The sequence below is a fragment of the Triticum aestivum genome, chromosome 6A (genome assembly GCF_018294505.1).
Source record: "Triticum aestivum cultivar Chinese Spring chromosome 6A, IWGSC CS RefSeq v2.1, whole genome shotgun sequence".
Lineage (NCBI taxonomy): Eukaryota > Viridiplantae > Streptophyta > Magnoliopsida > Poales > Poaceae > Triticum > Triticum aestivum.
In genome coordinates this window covers 57,646,968-57,672,340 of record NC_057809.1, presented here as the reverse complement: position 1 = coordinate 57,672,340, position 25,373 = coordinate 57,646,968, and the positions used below count along the sequence as shown (strand labels likewise).

At 48.2% G+C, this 25,373-nt stretch overlaps 1 protein-coding gene across 1 annotated transcript; it reads right to left on the bottom strand.

Annotated features, from left to right (window-relative positions):
- Positions 1–12,868: 12,868 nt before the first annotated feature.
- On the bottom strand, positions 12,869–13,473 carry LOC123131994 (histone H2B.4-like). Its single transcript, XM_044551737.1, has one exon. The coding sequence runs from the start codon at positions 13,409–13,411 to the stop codon at positions 13,004–13,006; it is 408 nt and encodes a 135-aa protein (XP_044407672.1). The 5' UTR covers positions 13,412–13,473; the 3' UTR covers positions 12,869–13,003.
- Between the last annotated feature and the right edge of the window lie 11,900 nt (positions 13,474–25,373).

Genomic DNA, 25,373 nt, shown 5'->3' with positions numbered 1-25,373 from the left:
AAATATTCTGTTTTGTATGCTCGAATAGCTCATGTATCAACTAGGGTTGTCTGTATCTTCCATGTTAGGCAGGTTATTCAGTGGACTCCGCTCCTCACTCACGAGATAAATGGCTGGTCACCGGGATGCCCAGTCCCATGCTTTATGCAAACTAAATCAAAATAATTGCAAACAAAACTCCCCCTGGGACTCTTGTTAGTTGGAGGCACTCGTTGTTTCGAGCAAGCCATGGATTGATGCTTGTTGGTGGAAGGGGGAGTATAAACTTTACCATTCTGTTTGGGAACCGCCTATAATGTGTGTAGCATGGAAGATATTGCCGTCTCTTGGTTGTTATGTTGACAATGAAAGTATACCGCTCAAAATATTATTCACCTCTGTTTCAAAACCGAGCTCTGGCACCTCTACAAATCCCTGCTTCCCTCTGCGAAGGGCCTATCTATTTACTTTTATGCTAAGTCATCATCCTCTTATTAAAAAGCACCAGTTGGAGAGCACCGCTGTCATTTGCATTCATTATTGTTAGTTTACATTGAGTATGACTTGACTAGATCTCTTTTACCATGAATTACAATGTCTAGTCAGTCTTTGGTCTTTAAAGGTGCTCTGCATTTATGTTTTGCGGTCTCAGAAAGGGCTAGCGAGATACCACTTTGTTATATCATATTATGATTGTTTTGAGAAAGTGTTGTCATCCGAGAGATATTATTATTGCTCGCTAGTTGATTATGCTATTGATATGAGTAAACTTGAGACCTAAGCGTTATTACGAATATGGTTAGTTATAATCTTTGCTGAAAACTTGAATGTTGGCTTTACATATTTACAACAACAAGAGCAAACAGAGTTTGTAAAAGTTTTTCTTTATCACATTCAGTTTGTCAACTGAATTGCTTGAGGACAAGCAAAGGTTTAAGCTTGGGGGAGTTGATACATCTCCAACATATAAACTTGCATGATTTGAATGGAACTAACCCGGACTGACCATGTTTTCAGCAGAATTACCATGGTGTTATTTATATGCAGAAACAAACGTTCTCGGAATGACCTGAAACTTCACGGAGCAACTTTTTGAAAAATATAAAAAAAATACCTGTAAAACATGAAGGCCAGGGGGCCCACCACCTCTCCACGAGGGTGGGGGGCGCGCCCCCCTACCTCGTGGGCCCCCTGGTGCCTCTCTGACTCCAACTCGAACTCTATATATTGTGTTTCGGGGAGAGAAAAATCAGAGAGAAGAATTCATCACGTTTTACGATACAGAGCCGCCGCCAAGCCCTAAAACCTCTCGGGAGGGCTGATCTGGAGTCCGTTCGGGGCTCCGGAGAGGGGAATCTGTCGCTGTCGTCATCATCAACCATCCTCCATCACCAATTTCATGATGCTCACCGCCGTGCGTGAGTAATTCCATCGTAGGCTTGCTGGACGGTGATGGGTTGGATGGGATCTATCATGTAATCGAGTTAGTTTTGTTAGGGTTTGATCCCTAGTATCCACTATGTTCCGAGATTGATATTGCTATGACTTTGCTATGCTTAATGCTTGTCACTAGGGCCCGAGTGCCATGATTTCAGATCTGAACCTATTATGTTTTCATCAATATATGAGAGTTCTTGATCCTATCTTGCAAGTCTATAGTCACCTATTATGTGTTATGATCCGTTAACCCCAAAGTGACAATAATCGGGATACTTACTGGTGATGACCATAGTTTGAGGAGTTCATGTATTCATTATGTGTTAATGCTTTGTTCCGGTACTCTATTAAAAGGATGCCTTAATATCCCTTAGTTTCCGTAAGGACCCCGCTGCCATGGGAGGGTAGGACAAAAGATTTCATGCAAGTTCTTTTCCATAAGCATGTATGACTATATTCGGAATACATGCCTACATTATGTCAATGAACTGGAGCTAGTTCTGTGTCACCCTAGGTTATGACTGTTACATGATGAACCGCATCCGGCATAATTCTCTATCACCGATCCATTGCCTACGAGCTTTCCATATATTGTTCTTCGCTTGTTTACTTTTCCGTTGCTATTGTTATCATCGCTACAAAATACCAAAAACATTACTTTTGCTACCGTTACTTTTGCTATCGTTATCACTACTATCATATTACTTTGCTACTAAATACTTTGCTGCAAATATTAAGTTTCTAGGTGTGGTAGAATTGACAACTCGGCTGCTAATACTTGAGAATATTCTTTGGCTCCCCTTGTGTCAAATCAATAAATTTGGGTTGAATACTCTACACTCGAAAACTGTTGCGATCCCCTATACTTGTGGGTTATCAGTGCGTCGACTGCAAATTAAAATTTTCCTACGCGCAGAACAATCAAGAACATGCTATGGGAGATGGATCACAGTTCGTTACCACTAGACGCGCAGTGCCGTGCAGGGAAAGAAGAGTTGGGGCAGCGTGTCCGCGTGGATCGTCTCCTCCTCGTCTGATCTCCCTCGTATAGCCGGTAGTCGGTTCCCATGTACAGGTTCGCCGGAGCGACGCAAGTGCACCGCCTCTAACGGTATCCGCGCGTGCAGGAGGAACGTCATGCGACGGACTGCTAGGTCCGATCACACAACTGGCGGCGAGTGGAGGTGTCTATTCGCAACACATGCAAACCCTAGTGACGGCGCCGAAGCGATCAATCGCGTGAGTGTGCGGCACCTCCACTTTATATAGGCGGCCGTCGCAGGCTCAACACTTGGGCCTTGCACGGACCCTAAAGCCCATAAGTCTACTCGGCCGCAATCCGAATACAGCTCGGATCACATCCGACCAGTGTCCTTGGATCCGACCTCGTAGGTTCCTTCCCTTAAGCGCGCGACCCCTTAGGTTCAAGCCGGCTTGGTCGCAGTTCAGATCACCTCCAAACTGCATAGCTGGTAGTGGCCTCTAGCAAGGCATGCCGAACACCAAACAGACTATGAAGTTGGTTAGGCGAACATGTACATCATACTTCCATTCCTTTTGCCACATGATATATGTTGTCGGGATCAAGGCGAGTCGGTCATCCTTGTGCTAGCCCGACCTCTTTCTCGTTCCAGTGATGCCGACCACAAACCGGATTATCTCATAATCCTTGTCGCATGGCCATGCTTATCCTGGTCGGATCACACGAGGGGCCCAGAGTATATCTCTACTGATCGGAGGGGCAAATCCCATATTGCTCGACCACGTCTCGCAGCATGGTTCTGGACAAACCCGAAACCTACCTTTATAACTACCCAGTTACGGAGTAGCGTTTGGTCGGCCCAAAGCAAGTCTGTCACCATCCCTAGTACATGCGTCAGCTCGGGTATTAGGACATAAAACATATGTTGTACTCGAGACTCATAGATGACATATCGATGCGTCTCATAGTTGGGTATGTCCGACTCGGATCCGACTATGTTGAATCCGACCACATCCTTCCAAGTCCATATTATATGGTTAGCATCCAATGCTCCATGGCTAGTGAGACCAAGCCATCAACCGTGTCATATGCTAGTCTAGTTGGCTGCGCGTCCACATAGCCCTTTCGACTAGGGACCTTTTAGGACAGTCATCATACAATGCATAATCCCACAAACAAGTCACGTACTTGCTGATACACATCATTGATAATGTCCAAGGACTATCTTTATTCATAAACACATAGGAAATATCATCATACATGATTGTCTCTAGGGCATATCTCCAACAAGAGATTCCTTACTGGCAAGAATCTTCGTGTTGGACAGGCCATCCTAATTACTATCAGGAACACCCACCGCCCAGGCTTGAGGATGATGATCGTCGTCGATATCATCTAGCTAGAACTATATATGTGTGTGTGGCTATATCATCTAGAACTACATTTGATGATCGTCGTCGATATCATGTAGAACTACATATGATGATCATCGTCGATATCATCTAGAACTCTATATGATGATCGTCATCGATATCACCTTGTACTGCTTGAGGATGCATATGATGATCGTTATCGAGTAATTTGGAACGGAGGTAGTACTACCTAGTACCTATAATGCTTTATGAAATTGATATCTAGTAGTACATAGTATCTGGAAATTGCAGTTTATTAAAACTGAAACTGGATAGGAAACTGGGTAGGAAGCGGGGGGAAATGATGAAACACATAGCAGTAGCGCGGGGCTAGGAAAGCGCTACAACTAAGTAATAGTAGCGTGTTCTGAAAAAGCGTTGCTGATATAATCAATAGTAGTAGCGCGGGTACAAACCGCGCTACTACTAACAGTTAGTTGTAGCGCCTTATTAGTAGCGCGGCTGCCCGCGCTGCTGATAGCCTCAAAACCCGCGCTACTACTAGGGTTTTCCCTAGTAGTGCTAGCGCATCATTCTTCACCTTCCTGGCCATTCACAGTCATCTCACCTTGCCCGATTGTGCCTCACATGGTTGTTGGGTCGTCTTCGCGGCGCCTGGCTGTTGGGTCATCTCCGTAGTGACTCGTGTCATCGTCCAGGCGACCAGTGCCTATGAGTGTGCTAACATCTCCGTTGGTCTACCGGTGAGGTGGTAGTGGGTCCCATGCTGGCAGTGGGCTTGTTATTTTTAGACAGAAGGCTCGAGACAAGTCCAGATTTGAATTAACAAAGCCATCAACCAGCCAGGGATTACATCGAACAACACAAAACAACAAAAATAAAACGACATAACGTCTGATACAAAGTGCTACTAGGAAGCTTACAAGCACAAGCTCAACAACAAAATGGAAATGAAGAGATCATCTTGACGTCGTCGATGTCGTCCACCACGAATAGAGCACCGGTGCAAGGGCAGAAGCGCGCTGGATTTGAGACTCCGACATTGGAAGGGACACGCTGACAACTACGCCAGGATAAGTGAGCTGCACAAACCTTAATCGTGACCAAGGGGGACCCTACCCTTCATCCTGGATCGAAGGACACCACACCATCGATGATGGAAACGCTCGCCCTTGAGCCAGGATGGAAGCCATGCCGAATCACCAAGTGAGAATCCCAGTGCGACCCTCATGGCCTCACTGAAGTCGAGCTCTCTCCTTGGGAAAAGCCTCGCCCAAGATCACCGGTCCACACCCAGAGAACAAAGCCACCAGGATCAAAGAGGCTGAGGAAGGAAGTGAAGAAACGACGAGCAGACGCAACAAGAGCTATGGGAGAAAGGGGAATACCGCGGAGGACATCATTCATCCTGTCGTTGTGTGTTGCTGATGATGAGGGAGGGGAACATGATCCTCACCCTGCCCTGACATGAGGGTGCCGACCCATAGGCAAGCAGACCAGCACGACGCAGACGGAGAACGACCAAAGGAGCTACGAAAACGCTTACCACATGTCGAGGAACAACACCAGAGTAACGAATCAAACAACAGGACCACCGATCTACCAACACCCAAACCATCGCACCCTCGTGACACTCGAACCACCAGAGTGGCACCTCCAAGAAGGTGACGACGAACGATGCGTCGTTGCCGCCCCATCCAGGAAGGATGAGGTTTTCACCCGGAGTAAGAGGGGGGAGAGGGGAAAGTACCTCGACGGAGTCCCCAACGAGGGGAATGAAATCCACAGGTGTAGCCACTGTCGTGGCGGACATCGCCGGCCAAGGATTTCTCCCGGACTACCGCCTCTTCCTCACCCCAAATGCACCAGATCTGACGGCAAGAGGCCGCCATGGACCGGCACCGACGGGGTGGATGGCACATGGAAGGGGGGAAGAAGGGCCTGCAGATCTAGCAACGTCCCCAGAGGAAGACGGAATGCAAAGACCGGCCGTCGGCGACCGCCACCACCTTAACACCCGCGCGGCCGAGGAGGTGGAGCAGCACCCGCGACCACAGCTCGCTGGAGGGCCAGTACCGCCACGCCATCCAAGGCCTCCACCTCGGCTTCCAAAGCTCTCCAAACGGGGCGGAGCAGCAGATCCTTGCCACCACCATCCTAGTCGGCCATACGTGCTTCCCCGGAGCCTTCTCTGGTGGTGACAAGGGGGGAGACAGCAAGGATGGCGGGGGCGCTAGCTGGGGTTGCATCTCGCCTGAGTCGTCCCGAGCTAAGCGACGCCGTGGGGAGGAGGGGGCAAGAAATTCGTGATGGGCTTGTTACCACCGGTCAGTGTGACCAGGACGCAAGTCGTTGTGGGGCGGCCTGCTTATTCGGTGACCAGGGAAATCCCGGTATTTGCCACAGCGCCGACCGCTCATGGATCTACGCCATTGGTGCTGCCACCTGGTCTGCTACGCACATAGCCCTCGCCACTTTTACTTTATACTCCATCCGTTCCTAAATAAAAGCCTTTTTAGAGATTTCAATATGAACTACATACAAAGCAAAATGAGTGATCTAAAATATGTCTACACATATGTATGTATGTATGTATGTATGTATGCATGCATGCATATATGTATTACGTATCGAAATCTTTAAAAAGGCTTATATTTAGAAATGAAGGGAATATTATTCGTTTGCGAATATCCTATATTGTATCTTGGGGACAGGGAAGGCCACGGGAAGTGCGTTCAGTGCAGCTTGAGGCACAGGACGTGCAGGCTGCTAGGCGCCAAGCTGAGGTTGTGTGTGCATAGCGGGCGGGGCTAGGGGCTAGCTGCTGTTGTGTGTGACGTACTGATTTTTTTTAGGAACACTTGTAACTTTATTGATACTGATAATAGGTACACTGATTTGGACCATTTTTTTCAAAAAGGAGGAATACCCCCGGCCTCTGCATCTGGTCGATGCATACGGCCACTTTATTAATTATTAGCACAAAACCTTACAAAGTCGTACAACAGTAAGATCAAATCCACCATCTTCGCAACCTCTGTCGCTACTCCTATCTAACTGATGAAGGGGCGCTGATGGTCTGGGCCTAATACCAAACAGACCTCGCAGCCAAACCTAACATCTAAGACCTGAGGTCCCAACCTGGACGCCTACCGGGTATGGGCACCCATCAGTCCGGCGTGCTCCTCAACCAGGCCGCCCGCCGGGTATGAGGCCGCCACAACCACCTACCACATATCCATCTTCAGAGCTGAACTGTTGTAACGGCCTTGCCCGGTCTCGCTGCCGCCGACGCCACCACGACGCCAGACAGCGTCGACCTCCTGCGCGTGTCCGTCACCACACATCTGACGCCAAGCCTCCGCTGCTCCATGCCGCCAAGAGCCGCCGCCAAGAATATGTAGAACGAAACACCGCTCCACCGAAGGGAGGCAGCACACCCCCACCCCTCACCTGCAGACCCTTCCATCCGATCCCAATGTCCTTGGCGTCGCCTCCAGGAAGGTTACGGTGCACAGGGCGCCGCCGACGCCCGATCCGCATCGGATCTTGGGCTTTCACCCGGACATGGGTTGGAGAGGAGAGATGGTGCCCTCAGCAACGCCCCCAAGGAGGAAAGCGGCGCCAAAAATCGGCGTCGCCACTGCCGGTCAGCCTAAGGCAGCCAAGGTTTCCCCCGGACACCGATCTGCTCCACCAGAACACACCGTAGGTGGATCCGGCAAGATCCAAACCTAACCGGGGACTGGGAAGGGATGCATGGAAGGGAGAGGGGCAATACCTCCAGATCTGGCACGCCTACGGCTCGCCGTCCTCACGGCCCAACCCACAGGCACGCCGCACGCCGCCAGATGCGCCGCACCAGATCGATGATGGCCAGCCTCAGCGCCGCCCCCCACTCTCCCGATGAGGGAGAGGAGGAAACAACGCCGCCGCCGAGCCCAGGGCCGCCGCCCCGGCTTGCCCGCGCCTGGCCAGACGCAGTCGCTGCCGGATGCAGGCCTTCGTCCAGGGCCGAAGACTTGCGGCGCGCGACGAGGGTGCCCCGCCACCGCCGTCCGCCGAGTGGGCTTTGCCCGTCGGCCTCCTCCGGCGGTGGCGGGCGGAGCGAGGGAGGAAAGGGGAGCGGGGGCGGCGGCGGCTAGGTCGCCCGAGCCGCCCCCCAGGGAGCGATGCGAGCGATTAGGCTAACGCAAAAAATCAGAATCCTCCCACACTGATTTGGACCTAAGATCAAAGAAAATACAAAGTAACTCCTATGACTAAGAATTACTACAATGAATTTTCTTGTAAATATCTTTTTCACGGTATTAATCTTTGCTCGAAGAAATACTCCAATGACTTCGGACTTTGGTAAAGAGGCTGCAATTAGATTGGAGCTACGATATTGTCACTTTTTTACCCGCACGAACATTACTGATAATGATTTTTGAAAGCACCTTGAGTCACCCATCTAAAAGGATGGGAAGCCTTGATCAATGAACGTACTTGGGCAGAGGGTGATCCCCTAGAAGCACAGGTCGCCGAATCACTGTATCTTCAACATGGTATTGGTGAAAGATTTCACCTCCACAAAGAATCAAAACAACAAAAAAAGGTTGACACAACAACATAAACTCACCATATCCGAATAATTGAATCTGCGAGGATAGAAAACTCTCTAACCTCGTGACACTGCCAAAAGAACAAGAGAAAGTTATCCTCACAAAACTATACCGATCACTGTGTTGACGAAGGGTCCTCAAGATCCAAGGTCCCCCACCTCACAGTGCCAAGATGGCAGTTGGAGACGAGGGGACCAAAATTTCCGAGATGGCGGCGGCGACGGCGACGCGAGAAACCCTAGCTAGCCAGGGGTGTGTGACGTACTGATGTGCAGACTGTTGGGTGACAAGCTGATGATGTGTCTGCCCATCGGTTGGGACTTCCTGCTACTGGGTCGTCTCCAGAAATTAGGGGCCCGATGCGAAATGCAAATTGGAGCCTTAAAATGTCTAGAATGCATGTTTTTTAATAAAAGTAATTTGAATAAATTCAAAGACTGCATCAATTATAGGCTTGTCAAGATCTTTCCCTAATAATAAAGCACGGATTGACTCCGTGGGTTCACCGTCACAATACGCTTTCTTCTCATGTCATAATACGCTTTTACAATTTATATAGACAAAATCGTAATATAAACGAGGTGGTACTAATTTGGGGGCCGTCATCTACGTTCTGTTCCTGCGTGGGTTGCAGTTTTTGATTTTCGTGGTGGGCCAAGTTGGGCCAAGCTGCGCATAAAAAATAGTTGCTAATGGTTTGGGGTCTGAAACACACGATCTTTCTTTTTGTATGACGATATTGATTACGTACACAATTAAATATAGTCCCACATCGTCTCTATGAATCAAAGAGCATCAATTTATATATGTCCGAGTTATACAAGAAAACAAGCAGGCTCGAAAATAAACAAAACAGGGTGAGATATGGGCCTCGGTGGTGTATGTATGCGCGTGATAGAAAGAACAAAGAAAGGGGCTCGTGGGGGGCACAAGAGAACAAAGGAGCACCACCACCAGATGGCATGGATGACCGAAGAGAATTGATGGGGATGCCCTTGCGGCCTAGGGAATCGATTGGGGAGAATTGGATGAACTACATTTTAGAATAACTGCATTTGTCTCATCTTTGACGAACTACAGGATGGACTGATTTCCAACTAATGCCACTCATGCATGATATGATCGGACAAGTGTATACGCACATTTAGAATAACTGCATATGATCTACCACCAACTATGAAGTATGAACAGTACATTCGTAAAAAATAAAAGAAAATAAAAAAATTCTAATATATTTTTTGGTAAACTTTAAGAAATGTTTGAAGGGCATGCAAATTTTCATAACAAAATAACATTGGAGCAAGTCGTACCAAAAAAAATTTAGAGCTCCAAAATGCGTTTGAAAGTAACATCGATTTTGTTTTTTTATCACGCCACGTACCGATGATTCTGTGATGAATTTTTTCTTGCACTTAAACATTCTTTAAAGTTTACGACAAAAAATCAGAATTTTATGGAATAAATGTTTTTTTTAATTCACAGTTCATCCAAGAGCATTTCAGCTCGAGATTAGAAACTCCACGTCTGAGTAAATTTTCCTATGATGCTACTCTAAACTTTTGCTGCATTTGTACAAGATGTGCTTGGTTGACCAGAGCATCGATTTTGTTTTTTATCACGCCTTTGCACCAATGTGATTTCTTGTTGAATTTTTTTGCAGTCTAAACATTCTTTAAAGTTTACTAAAAAAATCAGAATTTTTGAAATTTTTTCTATTTGTTTTCAAATTTACTGTTCATCAGGGAGCATTTGACCTCAAGATTAGAAACTTCATGTCTGAGTAAATTTCCCTATGATGCTACTCTAAACTAGATGTGCTTGGTTGACCATTAATATGACAATAATTTTTCACATCTTCCCTGTGTTTGGTGGTCGTGCTAGCAACGGGAAGATGTGTGAGTTGGCTGCAGCGGTAGCAGCAGATGGGCGAACATTATGCGATCCTTCTATGGAGGACAAATACAAGATGTGTGTAGTGCACGACATACCGCCACAACTTCATTGGTGATCCAATTGTTACTTGTCACCTATGCTCTCCACTCATGGGCGCTGCCAGATAGAAGCTCATGATACTGAGAGGGAATGTCTTGAGGCATTATTATCAAGGCTAAGGTGTGTGGCATTGTTCCGTTGCAACGCACGGGCCTTTTTGCTAGTAATACCAAAATAAAAAATATTGAACCTGAATTTTAAACTAGCAACTATCTTGGAAATCTTCGTGAGTGGCAACTTGATTAACTAGCCTACTATATACCTTCCCTAAAAAATTGATTGATGAACTGATGCATATGCACACAATACTTACTATAATACTACCTCCGATCTGTATTACTTGTCACTCAAACAGATGTATTTAGCACTGAAATACATCTAGATATATCTCTTTAAGCGACAAGTAATATGCATCGGAGGGAGTATAATTATTCAATAGCACAAAATAGTCTAAATAAAATAGTGATTTAGTTTGAGAGGCCGCATTTCATCTCAGGAAAGATAGATTGGTCGATGGGAGCTCCTATTTGGCGACCTGGGCGTTGGATGTCGCGGAAAAACGCACTCACCCCGCGCGAGCCCTGTTCGGCCGGCCAATGGGCGGGGCCAGACACCCCCTATTTTTTATTTGTTTACTTTTCCCTTTTTTGCTTTTTAAAAATGATTCAAGATTTCATAAAAGTTCAAAAATTCTAAATAATTGCGAATTTTGAAAAAAAAATCCCCGAAATCATAAAATGATTGTGAATTCAGAAAAAAAATGTTCATGGTTTTCAAAAAATGTTTGAGAAAACTTAAAATGTTCACGTATTAAGAAAAATGTTGGCATATTCAAAAAATGTACATGAGTTTGAACAATGTTTGCATATTCAAAAAATATTCATGAACTTTAAAAAACTTGAGAATTGAAACAATGTCCATGAAATTTTTTTATATGCAGTGAACTTGTATTTTTCCTATTTTTAAGTATGCGTTGAACTTGTTTATAAATAGGCTCAGAAAAATCGTCTAAAAAATAGGAGAATTTGGTAATCAGGCCCATACTTAACATCTTCCCAATCTGCGCATCAAACTTACTAATTACTGCTCCAAAGGTTTTACATTTGATGTGAAACAAATGGGTTACCTGTAAAACATTAGAGATTTGTACAGTCTCTAACAGGGACAAGTAAATAATTCAAAAACTAAGTCCAGGTTAAGAAGCAGAGCAACTTCTGTAGTACGTACAATTTAAGAGGTTGTATCTGCACAAGAATCAGACCAAATACAAGAGGCGCAAAAACATCTTCCTGGCTTCAAGACCAGGAGAAACTGAATGAGAATGTCAGAAGCAAGAATCCAAGGTGACAGTAAAGCACGCGACTTTGTCCATTCAAGCAGCAACATGACTATTTATTCAGACTGAATAACAGCCACTATCAGCTCAAAGTTACAAGATGACAGTTTCAGAACACATCTAACTACAGCTCACCTCTTTAGACGAGAAGACTAGGATGAGGTGAACTCGACTATTCAATCAGACCGAAGAACAGCCACAAACCCGCAAGCAGAAACATTGTTACAAGATGACACTGTCAGAACACAGCTAACTGCAGAATTCGTCAGACAAAGATCCCACGGTGCACATGCATGAGTTTTCACTCACGCTTTCAATGAGGATCAGATTTGTGGTTGTTCAACCATGGGATAAAAATTCAACAGCTCACCCAACGATCGAGGCTTAGTTTTTGGTCGCTAGACTATATATAATGTGTTGAACTTATATATTTTATAAAGGGAAATCGTCACAAAAGTAGGTTAATTTGATGGTGAGGCACACTTTATATCTTCCCAATCAAATCAAATGTGTAGGTGTACATGCGTATCAAACAAATGGATTATCTGTTTATATCTTCCGAATCAAATCACTGCTGCAGCAGCTTTACATCTGATTATCTGAAACAAACGGGTTATCTGGTTACTCTTTGTTTACGGAAACTGCACGCTTACCTGATTATTTGAAAAGTTGGCTGCCTAGTCTTGTGTTCTTGCCTACCTGCCCCTACCGCCCTCTTGCTAGGTCCCCTGTTAATCTGGGTTTTCGTCCCTGTTAAAGATAAAAAATTCAGGTGGGAAAAAATCTCCCCCGGTGAAATTTCAAAGAAAAATTGCCGGGAGATCCAAACCATTTCAGATCCTTGATTTGAATGTGGTCAATTATCAGCATCAATTTCGAATGCAAGCTTTAAGTTTCCTGAAGTAGCAAAACGTGGTTAATGAAGTTTGCCACGCACACAAACACAGCTTACACGCCTATGAAATTAGTTTCACCGCAGTAAAAGGCTGGTCATACTTTCTTTACTACACGAGTGGAGCTCCATTCTCAAGAAGGATCAAACTATTTGTTTCAGAGAAGCATTTGTGCAATACTTTCAGAGACGAAAACCATCTTCCTGGCTTTAAGCCCAAGATGAAACTGAATAAACACGTTGGAAACAAGAATCCAAGGCGACGGTCGTCCATTCAAGCAGCAACATGACTATTTATTCAGGCAGCACCATTGTTACAGGATGACGCTGTCAGAACACACACAGCTAGCTACAGAATTCATCAGACGAGGGAGAGGAAATAAACACTAGAACTAATGCAGGAGGAGCCTAGGACGAGGTGAACTTGGTGACAGCCTTAGTGCCCTCGGAGACGGCGTGCTTGGCGAGCTCGCCGGGGAGGACGAGGCGGACGGAGGTCTGGATCTCGCGGGAAGTGATGGTGGGCTTCTTGTTGTACCTCGCGAGCTTGGCGGACTCGCCAGCGAGCTTCTCGAAGATGTCGTTGATGAAGGAGTTCATGATGGACATGGCCTTGGAGGAGATGCCGATGTCGGGGTGAACCTGCTTGAGCACCTTGAAGATGTAGATCTTGTACGTCTCCACACTCTTCTTGGCCTTCTTCTTCCCCTTCTTGTCGCCACCCTCCTTGGACGCCGGCACCTTCTTCTCCGCCTTGGGCTTCTTGCCCGCGGGGGTCCTCTCCACCGGCTTCTTCTCGGCAGCCTTGGGGGCCATGGATGGTGCGGCGACTGCTGCTTCTTCGAAGTTTGGCTGGGGTGGAGTAGTAGAGAGACAGGGGCGATGGATTGGAAGCGGGATTGGCCGGACTCTTTATAGGAGTGACGACGAAGTGGCGCTGATTGGTGGAGCGGTGGGCGCCTCGGATCGGTGACGTGAAGGCATATCAGCCGTTCGCAGCTTTTTCGAATGGACGGACCGGATGCTCTTTTGACGCGGATCGGTGACGTGGCGAAAATGTACCTGTAGCAGTTGGAGGAGGACCCAGCCGACTTCTCTGTGGCGGGAACTTCGAAAGTTTGGAGGTTACCCCGCTCGGGTCCCAGCTGCCAGTGATAGTAGTACTTTGTTTTGAGCAAGGGATGTGAGCGTGAGCAATGATAGAAAATACTCCGTCACTAATTCGGGAGGGATGTTGTAGTCTGTAGTCACGTACGTAGGTCCTATACTTTGGGTTTATGGTACATACCAAAAAATCAAACGGTTCACAGAATAAACCGTAGTAAAACTAATGTTTATATTTCTTGAGGCGAACAACCGTATGAGTTGTCATTTTTCTTGTACATGAGCCAGATTGCCTAATAAGCACATACATTTTTCGTGTAACATAGTCATTTTTCTCTAAGAAAATGTTAAGCACGTCCATAACCACCAAGGTATGAATTCATGCATGCATATATCCTTACATATATAGTTATATATTATTTGTGTAAAATAGTACGTGTATTAAGTTATAAAATTGTAAATTATTACTATGTCATTCTCAAATTCGCGACAACTTTGGTTATTATGATATATACAGAAACCATATCGAAATAATTTGGTGTGTAGCAAAGCTGAACCATATTTTAATCTCAAACCATATTTAACGAAGTATTAATACCGTACAAACCGAAAAAACGTATAAACCGAACCATGTAAACCGAATGCGCAGAGTGACTAGAAGCAGTTGTGCAATGTACACATTTCTTAGCACCAGTCTCGATTCAACAAGGTAAGAGCATCTCCAGCCGCGCCCCCAACAAGGCCCCCCATGCGACTTTTCGGCCGCCGGCGCCAAAAAATCGGCCCAGTTGCGCCCCTAAGGGCCCAATTTTCGCCGGCTTGGGCCGAAATTGGCGTTGGCGGACCCAACCCGAACCCGGCGCGCTGGGGGGCACTCGGAGGCGCCGGGCGAATCGTTTTTGGCGCGAAAGAGCCGCGGGCCCTCCTTGCCAGCGACTCGGCTCGCTTCTTGCCGCTTCATCGTCCTCATCGCCTCGTTTCTCGCGGCGAATCAATGCCAAAACTGTCGCGCGCTGCCGCGCCGGTCAGCCTCCGCCATTGATGCCTCACGGGCGGCGCAGTGAAGGCGTGACGACGCGCGTCCCCGCGCATGCCACGCGTAGACGAGGCGGCCACACGTGCTCGCGCCGCCTCCGTCTATATAAGCCGACCCCAGCGCGCCGGTGGCACGCACAGAGTCTCCACCGCCGACGCGCCCTCTCTCCCCTTCCTCCCTCTCCCCTCGCCGTCCCAGTTCAAAGAAATGGCCGAACAATTCCCAGGCGATGGCGCGGCGGCGAACGGCTTCGGCCGCCGCCACCTTCACGAGGACGAAACTCGGCTCCTCTTCGAGGCTGAGTACCTGGTCCTGCCGGACATGCGGGTGCCCGGGGCGTGGAGAATCAGCGCCAGCGGGGCCCGGTGCCACCACCGCCCACCACGGCGACGCGTCGTGCGGAGATCGCGCGTATCCGCGCCTCTCTGCCGCGGGCGGCGAGGGAGGGGCCGCACTACGTCCCCGACAGCCCGCTCTGGGAGCCGTACTTCCGCCGCCGTCACGCCGAGCAGCTCGAGGCAACCAACGGCGTCGTGCCCTCCGACAGGCTCAACTCTGAGAGGCGGCGCCGATGGTGGGGCGTGCCCGGTCGCACGCTGGAGGCCTTCCTCGAGTACATCGAGGGCAGCAACACGCGGAGGCTGGAGTACCCCTTCCCCTCCCCCCCCCCGTCCTTCTCTCGCCGCCGTGGGAGCTCGTGGACGACGAGGCGCATGGAACCCGGGGCGTCCTCCTCCTCGTCCGGTCGGTCGACCGGCTCTTCCTGCCTCCGCCCCGTCAAGCCGGAGCCCCAGGACAAGCCCGTCAAGGCGGAGCCCCAGGACACGCCTGTCAGCCGGCACACCCACAGCTCCGATATCCGCATCGCCGACTCCACCCCCGCTTTTGGGCGCCTCGTCCTCGTCGCGCCCAAGCCGGAGCCCAGTCTCCCCCCGGAGTACGAGGAGATAGCCCGGCGCGGCTTCTCCGACGCGGACGCCCTGCGGTGGGCGCGCGATGACTACCTCCGGACGGAGATGACCCGGCAGACACGGGCCCTGGAGGAGATCGCCGCCCGCAAGCGTGGGCGCGAGGACGAGCACGACGTCGTGATCCTCGACAGCGACGACGACGAGGACGCCGCCGGACCGTCCAACCCGCCGCGCCAACCGGGGAAGGGTTGCAGCAGGGACGGCGGCCACGGCGGAGGCGGCGGCGACGACGACGACGGCGGCGACTACCCGCGGTTTTACAGCCTCTTCGGCATATAGAACTGTAAGGGCGGCGGCCGGCGAGGAGCGGCGAGGCGAGCGAGGCGGCGGGCGGGCCTAGCAGTGTGTTTTTTTCTTTTTGTAAAATACTTTAAATATGTATGAGCGGGCGTATTTGCGCCGTATTTGATTGAATTTGATTTGAAGTCGCCGAAATATGCATGAACTCGCCGTGTTTGTGTCGTTTAAAAAAAATCCCGTGGGCGCCGCGACTGGGTGGCATCACGTCCCCAGCGTGCGTTTTGCGCCGGTGCACCCCCAGGGAGCGATTTTTTAGCGTCTCCTGGGGGGAGGAGGGGGGGCAACGGCTGGAGATGCTCTAACAATCCCTATGCATCACATTCCCAACACTCGACCACTTTGTGGTGTGCAGCCTCCCTTTGCCTAACCGTCACGCTCGTGGGCCACCGGACCCAACACTAGTCGGCTCAGGAAGTGGAGAGAGAGAGAGAGAGAGGCCACTGGTCGGGGTGGCGATGAGGCGAGTTGCTTCCCAGAAGATGGAGGCGTGGTCCACGGCCGTCGGGTGGGAAGGCCATGAGGCTCTTGTCCGGCTCACAAGAAAGCAACAAAGATGTTGGCCGTCGTACACGAGAGGTGAGGGGTTTTCTTATGCTAGTTGGGGAGGCTTTCGGACGGGGAGAAAGAGATATGCCGCCAACATGCTCGTCCTTGATGACGGCCACCTCCTCTTGGACGCCCCAGACGAGGCATGCAACCACCAAGCTTGGGGAGGCCACAAAGATGAGTCATCGGATGAATCAGTCGTCTCCTCCCACCATTGTTGCTCCACTCATGGTTGTCCTCGTTGCCATCGTCTTGCCGCCCACTGAGGTAGCCATGCGGCCGGCCTCCTTGCGCCCAACCTCCGCATGAGGGCACCGTCGCCCTGCTCGTCTCCTCCAAGGCCGCCAGCGGCAACAACCAGCGTAGCCGATGCAGTTGGTCGCCCTGCCGTGCCCTGGCCACCGCTGTCGTGCCGCAGCCCAGCACGAGGCATCTCAGCTTCTGCCGGCTACACACCGGAGACGGCGAGGTCGCCGACAATGTCATCGACGAGGCCTAAGGTCACCGTAGTCGACAAGGGGGCTTCACATGAGTCGTCGGCCGGCCACAAACGGCCTTCACGCGAAGAAAAGTTTCACTCGGGCGAGTAGCGATGGAGTAAAAATAGGCGCCCGTTAGGCGGAGGAGTAAATTTTTTTTTTTACTTCTTTAAAAGGTTTAGGAGATCAGCTATGTGCCCGTTAGAGAGTAAAACTGAAAATTTACTCGTTGATAGCCTTTTAGGGATCGGCTAGAGCTGCTCTTAGAATAGTGTATGCATGTCCATGAGGGTCAACCCTCTACTCAAATCAGTTTCTTGACCAGCACCAATCCCTGGCCTTTTTCTAGTAGCACCAACCTCTTCAATCGTTAGCACCAACCAAACTCGACGCTAAGATTTATTAGCACCACATGCTGACCAACATTGCTCGCCCTAAGGTACTCCTGAGTTGATGAATCAAGAGAGAATCTCCAAGTGCTGAGCTGCTTGAGCAGGCAGGAATTCTCAAGTTCATGTCGTGGCTAGAGATGAGAAATCGGCGAGGCGGTTCTAGTTTTTTTCGAAAAGAAGGATAACCTCCGGTCTCTGCAGCATCAGAATGATGCATGCAACCATATATCTCTATACTACTTAAAAGTAACATAAGGTTCCCATTTCACATTTTTTCTATTACTTCTTCGTCCAACCTTCCATGTATATGATAATCAATCACCTTAATTTACTTACCTTTTGAACCAATTTCACTTTAATTTACTTACCAAACTTCTAATCAAAATATAAGATAATTCACGATCAGAATTTGATGAACATTTATTTACACAATCGCATTATTATTGACAGGTAAATCACAAGCTAACGTTCCAGAATATTTATATCTCATTGCAAAGCATGAACATTGTTCTAGTTATTAAAAATGCAAAATTCAGTAGGCAAACAACATCGATCCAAAAATAAAGTAAAAAAAATCCGAGGCCGCATACCTCGCGACGATAACTCCACCAGATAGCTACTCCATATGTTACAAGACAACATCAAAACAAAAAATACACAACTTTTAGGCTACCCTTCAAGAAGGAATAGCCGCTCATGCGCGGGTGATAGAGAGTCCAACACAAGGTTGAGTTTCGGATTCTCATCCTGTGACGCCCCAAGATCGGAGCTTCAGACGCCTTTCATGTTTTCTGAGTTTCGTCATGTGATTTGTTTTGCTTGTTGCATTCCTCTTTGCACATTTTGCATTGCATCATGTCATCATGCCATCTTTTTCTCAAAGCTAACTAAAACTCTCTTAAATAAATTGCATGGATCTTCGGTCCATTTAAACCGTGGGAATTCACATGGTGATTCTCTTTACAACATATATCCCAATATTATGGAGCTATAATAAATATTTCTTTATTTTGGAATTCACCATAACACACTTGCAAAAATCCCAATGCCTTGTTATCACAACTCTTGGCCTCTAACTTTGCCCTAAATTCTTTCTTCACTTTCCCGAAGTTCCACCAAAAACCTCAACATTTTTGGACCTCCCTATCACCTACTTCCTATGCAAAACCATTTGAATTAAATTCAAATGAGTCCGATTCAAACTTCACCCACGTGTTCATTTCCATTTTTATTGGATCAGGCTCATTTTTGTGAGTCTGAGAAAATTTACTTCCTGCCCAAACTCCACTGCTATCTCTCTCGGCTTTTCTTCCAAGTTTCGGTTTCTTTGAATAATTAAAAAAAGGGAGAGAGAGCATAGCCCAGCGGGCCAATCAGGTCCAGCGGCTGGCCCATCCTACCCCCGCAGCCTTTTGGCCAAGGCCCACCCGGCCCCTGCCTTCCCAACCCTAGTCTCGCTCTCTCTCGATCCCCATCTCTCCCTCTCGTCCTCGAGCCCGCCGCCACACATCGCTCACAGGGGAAGCGCCCGATCCCCTTGCCTTGCGTCGTCCCCTTCCTCTCGCTCTCTCCCTCGCCCCGTAGCGCACACCTCCATCGCCCGCCTCCGTTCGCCTGGCGCTCCTACCCTTCTTCCCTGCCGCGCCTCTGCTCCGTCGCCGGACTGCTGCCCTCCGTGCGACCCCTCCATGGCTGCTCCTCCTTCCACGCCCTGCTGCAGCTGCTCTTCCCGGCCACCTCGTCGCGTCATGACCTGCCCCTGCGCGTGCGCCGCCCGGCTTCGCCGTGCGCCGCCATGGGTCGGAGCTCGCCGGAACCCGCGTGCCATCGTCTCTGCTGCACCTCCCTCTTCTTCTGCTGCTGCAGTGCAGCGCCACCGAAGTACCGCCCCGACCTCCGCGACCAGCGCCTCCACTATCTCCCCGTCGCTGCCTCGCGACCTCGGCTCCACCTGCGAAGCCCGACGCCTCTCGCCGTGTCAGCGTCGACCCCGACCAGATGCGCCCGAGGAGCTCCCCGAGCGAGCTCGCCTACGCCCCCTGCGTTCCTCGCGACCTCCGCTGCCTGCCGGCACCTTCTCCGCCTCGCCGTCATTTTGCTGCAGGAGCCGAGGCGTCGCCTCCTTCAGTTCGTCGGCCACCGTCGCGGCCTCAACCTCCATGGATGGCCTCCTGTACATCCAGCGGGAGGAGACCCGCTGCGTTGACTGGTTCGGTGCCGCTCCAGGCCATACATTGAGAGAACCTGGATACGCCAAGACCCGGACCCACAAGTACCACGATGTCCGTTAACATGTACCACTACATCGCACTAAAACGCAAGACCGTTCCGGATATTGTCTAGTACCACTTTGGTTCCAGAACGCGACGAGTACCACGACACCCATGTCCTGTCAAGTTCGACTACAATGACTACAACGTGTACCACTACCATCGCCGAAGACCCGTGTAACATATGCGTTAAGTACCTCTTTGGAAGACCCGAACGTCTACGAACCGTGACTATCGTCGCCAAAGACCGCGAGTACAACTACTTCGCAATATGGCGCCAAGTTCCACCACCGACGATCGTGTTGGATTCGCCAAGTACCGCACCGGAACGCCAAGTACATGGATATGCCAAGTTCCCCTTCGAACATGTACGAATACGCCCGGTGATGCGACAAGTACCCCGATAACGTGTAAAACTACTTCGTCAAGGCCGGACCAATAAGCACCCTGACGTCGTGTGAACCACTACCGTCACCCCGAAGACGCTGGAGTCATCAAGTACCTCTCCAAACGAACGTGAACCACTACTTCCGCTACTATCGAACCCAATCCGCTTCGAAAATGAACGCTTAAAAGGTATAACGCCGAGACGACGCCCGTGAATGAATGCATGTTTGGATGTTGTATCCTCCCGTGAACATTAGTTGTTTCCCTCGCTTGGCATCGTCGTCGAACCGTGGGAACCCGGTATCCGGGACCACCCCACCATCTTTTGCACGCTCCCGTCACACTTCCTTTGCACCGGTATCTCCGAGAGCTATCGGAACCGATATGGTGCCGTGGCATCATTTTCGAATTCGTCGCCGTGGCACCCTTTCTTTCCACCACGATGACAAATGATTCACAACATGCTCTTATCAACATTTTCATAAAACTTGCATAAACTTGCACATGTCATCCGCATCATGATAACAACATCAAGAATGTTTAAAAATGTTGTTTGCATTAAATTGCTAATGCATATGGAGATTTACCGGATTTGTTGTTTGTTATATCCGGCCCCATTTAAATTGTTTAGATAGTATAGTTTTGTTATACTTCACCTCTTGCCATGTTTAACAACATTTAATATTGTTGGGTACATATATGAGACAGAATTAAATAATTGATGTGGTGTTCCGTTGCATATTGAGCTCCACTTAACTTGTAGTTTTGTCTATGCACTTTGCCATGCCATGCATATTTAAACCGGACATGCATCATACTTGGTTGTGCATCATGCCATGTTTATGTGATGGTTGTTTATTATGTTGCTTGCTTCTTTCCGGTTTGTTTCTCTCGTTAGCTTCGGTTCCGTTCCGAAGTTGCGAGGATTTGTTCGCCTACGTCTGTTTGTCTTCTTCATGGGCTCGCTCTTCTTCCTTGCGGGATCTCAGGCAAGATGACCATACCCTCGAAATCACTTCTATCTTTGCTTGCTAGTTGCTCGCTCTATTGCTATGGTGCGATACCTACCACTTGCTATAACATGCCTCCCATATTGCCATGTCAAGCATCTAACCCATCTTCCTAGCAAACCGTTGTTTGGCTATGTTACCGCTTTGCTCAGCTCCTCTTATAGCGTTGTAAGTTGCAGGTGAAGTTGAAGTTTGTTCCATGTTGGAACATGGATATTGTTGGGATATCATTATTATCTCTTATTTACTTTAATGCGTTTATATACTTGGTAAAGGGTGGAAGACTCGGCCTTATGCCTGGTGTTTTGTACCACTCTTGCCGCCCTAGTTTCCATCATACCGGTGTTATGTTCCTTGATTTTGCGTTCCTTACGCGGTTGGGTGTTATGGGAACCCCTTGACAGTTCACTTTGAATAAAACTCCTCCAGCAAGGCCCAACCTTGGTTTTACATTTCCCTAACAATCTATCATCTTCCCTTGGGTTCTGCAGACTCAAGGGTCATCTTTATTTTAACCCCCCCGGGCCAGTGCTTGTCTAAGTGTTGGTCCGAACTAGAGCCCTTTGTAGCGCCACCTCGGGGAAACTTGAGGGCTGGTTTCAGTTGTATGGATTGCTCATCCGGTGTTGTCCTGAGAACGAGATATGTGCAGCTCCTATCGGGATGTCGGCGCATCGGGCGGCTTCGCTGGTCTTGTTTTACATTATCGAAATGTCTTGTAACCGGGATTCCGAGTCTGATCGGGTCTTCCTGGGAGAAGGAATATCCTTCATTGACCGTGAGAGCTTGTGATGGGCTAAGTTGGGACACCCCTGCAGGGTTTGAATTTTCTAAAGCCGTGCTCGCGGTTATGGGCAGATGGGAATTTGTTAATGTCCGGTTGTAGAGAACTTGACACATGACTTAATTAAAATGAATCAACTGCGTGTGTAGCCGTGATGGTCTCTTTTCGGCGGAGTCCGGGGAGAGAACACAGTCTCGTGTTATGCTTGAACGTAAGTAGTTTTAGGATCACTTCTTGATCACTTATTCGCTTCTCGATCGTGCTTTGCTTCTCTTCTCGCTCCCTTTTGCGTAAGTTAGCCACCATATATGCTAGTGCTTGCTGCAACTCCACCTCACGACCCTTTTCCTACCTTTAAGCTTAAATAGTCTTGATCGCGAGGGTGTGAGATTGCTGAGTCCCCGTGACTCACAGATACTTCCAAAACAGATGCAGGTGCCGATGATGCCAGTGCAGGGGACGCTACCGAACTCAAGTGGGAGTTCGACGAGGATTCGGGCCGTTGCTATGTTTCTTTTCCGGATGATTAGTAGTGGAGCCCAGTTGGGGCGATCGGGGATCTAGCATTTGGGGTTGTCTTTCTTTATTTTGGTTCCGTAGTCGGACCTTGATTGTATTCTGGATGATGTATGATATATTTATGTATTGTGTGAAGTGGCGATTGTAAGCCAACTCTTTATCCCTTTCTTATTAAGTACATGGGATGTGTAAAGATTACCCCTCTTGCGACATGCCTACCATGCGGTTATGCCTCTAAGTCGTGCCCCGACACGTGGGAGATATAGCCGCATTGTGGGTGTTACACATCCCCAAAGTCAAGTTTCAATCCACCATCTTCAGCAAGTACACGACGAAGACGCATGTCGACATAGTTTGATCAGAGATCTTGTGTTTCCACCGGAGTGCATAAAGTCGTCATAAGTCGTATGTACCAGCATCCCTTATCCGGCTATCGTCGCCTCGATAAACGGATACCTCTGTAGAAGATACCAAAAGACAGACGTCCCATATCGCTTACATCCCACCACTGTCGCACCACCTTTGATCCAGCAGCAACAAGCTAGACATGAGACCTCCGCTAGAGCCACCATGTAGCATATTGAAAGCACAAGTGCTCCCTGGGTGATTTTGGTAATTAATGTCAACATATCTCTTGTTGGACTAATACTTTTATCTAGTATATTTCAGATGAGTTCAATAGTGGAGTGGCGTGGACAAGAGGATGTGGAACCCCTTCAAGATGCTAAGGACAGAAGATTGGCAAAATCTTAAAAGCTCGAGACTCTACATTTTCAGTTTAGTGATCCAAGATCACATTGAGTCCATAGCAAAGCCAATACTATTAAAAGGGGATGAGGTGTTTCTTAGTGACTTGCTTGCTCAAGTGCTTAGTGATATGCTCCAAAGCCTTCAACCACTTTCTCATATCCACATATGTCCCAAACCAAAAGTCAAACTCGGCCCCACCGATTTGATCTATCCGGCACCATCGAGTTCATTTGACATAGCCACTGCCAGAAACCCTAATCAGTTTGGTCTCACCGATGGGATCTCGGTCTCACCGAGATGGGCTTGCAAACTATCTGTTGCCTGTTGCAATTATTTCGGTTTCACCGAGATATTCAATCGGTCCCACCAAGTTTGCTCGACCAACTCCCTGTTTAGCTTATTACCAAAATCGGTCCCACCAAGTTTGTGTAATCGGTCAAACCGAGTTGAGGTTTTACCCTAACCTTAGCACTTCGGTCCCACCGAGTTGATCATATTGGTCCCAACGAAAATCCTAACGTTCACATTTTGAAATAAATCGGTCTGACCGAGTTTCATGATTCGGTCTCACCGAGTTTGGTAAATTGTGTGTAACTGTTAGATTTTATGTGGAGGCTATATATACCCCTCCACCCACTCTTCATTCGTGGAGAGAGCCATCAGAACGTGCCTACACTTCCAGCATACATTTTCTGAGAGAGAACCACCTACTCATGTGTTGAGACCAAGATATTCCATTTCAACCATAAGAATCTTGATCTCTAGCCTTCCCCAAGTTGCTTTCCACTCAAATCATCTTTCCATCAAATCCAAATCTGTGAGAGAGAGTTGAGTGTTGGGGAGAGTATCATTTCAAGCACAAGAGCAAGGAGTTCATCATCAACACACTATCTATTACCTTTTGGAGAGTGGTGTCTCCTAGATTGGTTAGGTGTCACTTCGGAACCTCCGTCAAGATTGTGGAGTTGAACCAAGGAGTTTGTATGGGCAAGAAGATCACCTACTTCATGAAGATCTACCCTAGTGAGGCAAGTCCTTCATGGGTGATGGCCATGGTGGCATAGACAAGGTTGCTTCTTTGTGGACCCTTCATGGGTGGAGCCCTCCGTGGACTCGCGCAACCGTTACCCTTCATGGGTTGAAGTCTCCATCAACATGGATGTACGATAGCACCACATAACGGAACCACGCCAAAAATCTTCATGTCTCCAATTGCGTTTGCATACTCCAATCACATCCCTTTACATTCTTGCAACTTGCATGCTTTACTTTTCGCTGTCATATACTCTTGCCATGCTTGCTTGAAATGTATTGTGAATGTTTAAACTTGTGTTAAAACTCCACCTTAACTTGAAGAAATTAAAAACTGCTACTTTTCTTTGTTAAGAGTCTATTCACCCCCCTCTATACACCTCTTCTCGATCTTTTCAATTGGCATCAGAGCATTGGTCTCCATTGCTTTGGTTTAATCACCATTGGAGGAAGATGGATGAGTCTACGTTGGGGAGTCTTAGACATAGAGTGCCTATACTTGATGGGGAGTTCTTTCATGAGTGTAAAAATGAGATGCTTGAGATTTTCAATGAATATCATTTGAACAAGTAAATTACTAGCCCTTGTGCACCTCATGTTGATCCTTTGCATCCTACCCTTGATGAGTCTATTAACATGATCCGCAACCTTAGAACTGTTAATCTTATCACTAGAGGTTTTCCTAAAAACTTGATTGGTTGCTTGCCCACTCTTGATTGTGCCTACACTATATGGAGATTTCTTGAGGAACGATTTCCAAACTATTCCTTGCAAAACTTAGATGAAAGTCTTCATAAGTCTATTGCCTTGAGTAAGATAAATTCCAATGATCCTAAGTTGGGTGATTGTCTATTTGAGCTTACTAACCTCGTTGTGTGCCAAAGGAGATGTTGGAATCATTAGCAATATCATCTCCGAAGCCATTAGAATTCATAAAGATGAATATTGTGATGATCATTTATCTAATGAATCACTCTCTCTAGGAATTGATCCATCACAAGACGATGTTGAACATGGATACTATGATGAGGACGATGACAGTGACTTTGATCTCGATGAGTCTATGAGACACTTTGATCTTATGGCTAATCTTCGCGGCTACATGGCTGGAGGAAAGGAATGGGTCCTTGATAGTGGATGTACCGATCACATGACCGGCGACAAGGATATGTTTCGTGAGCTTGCTGAAAACGACGAC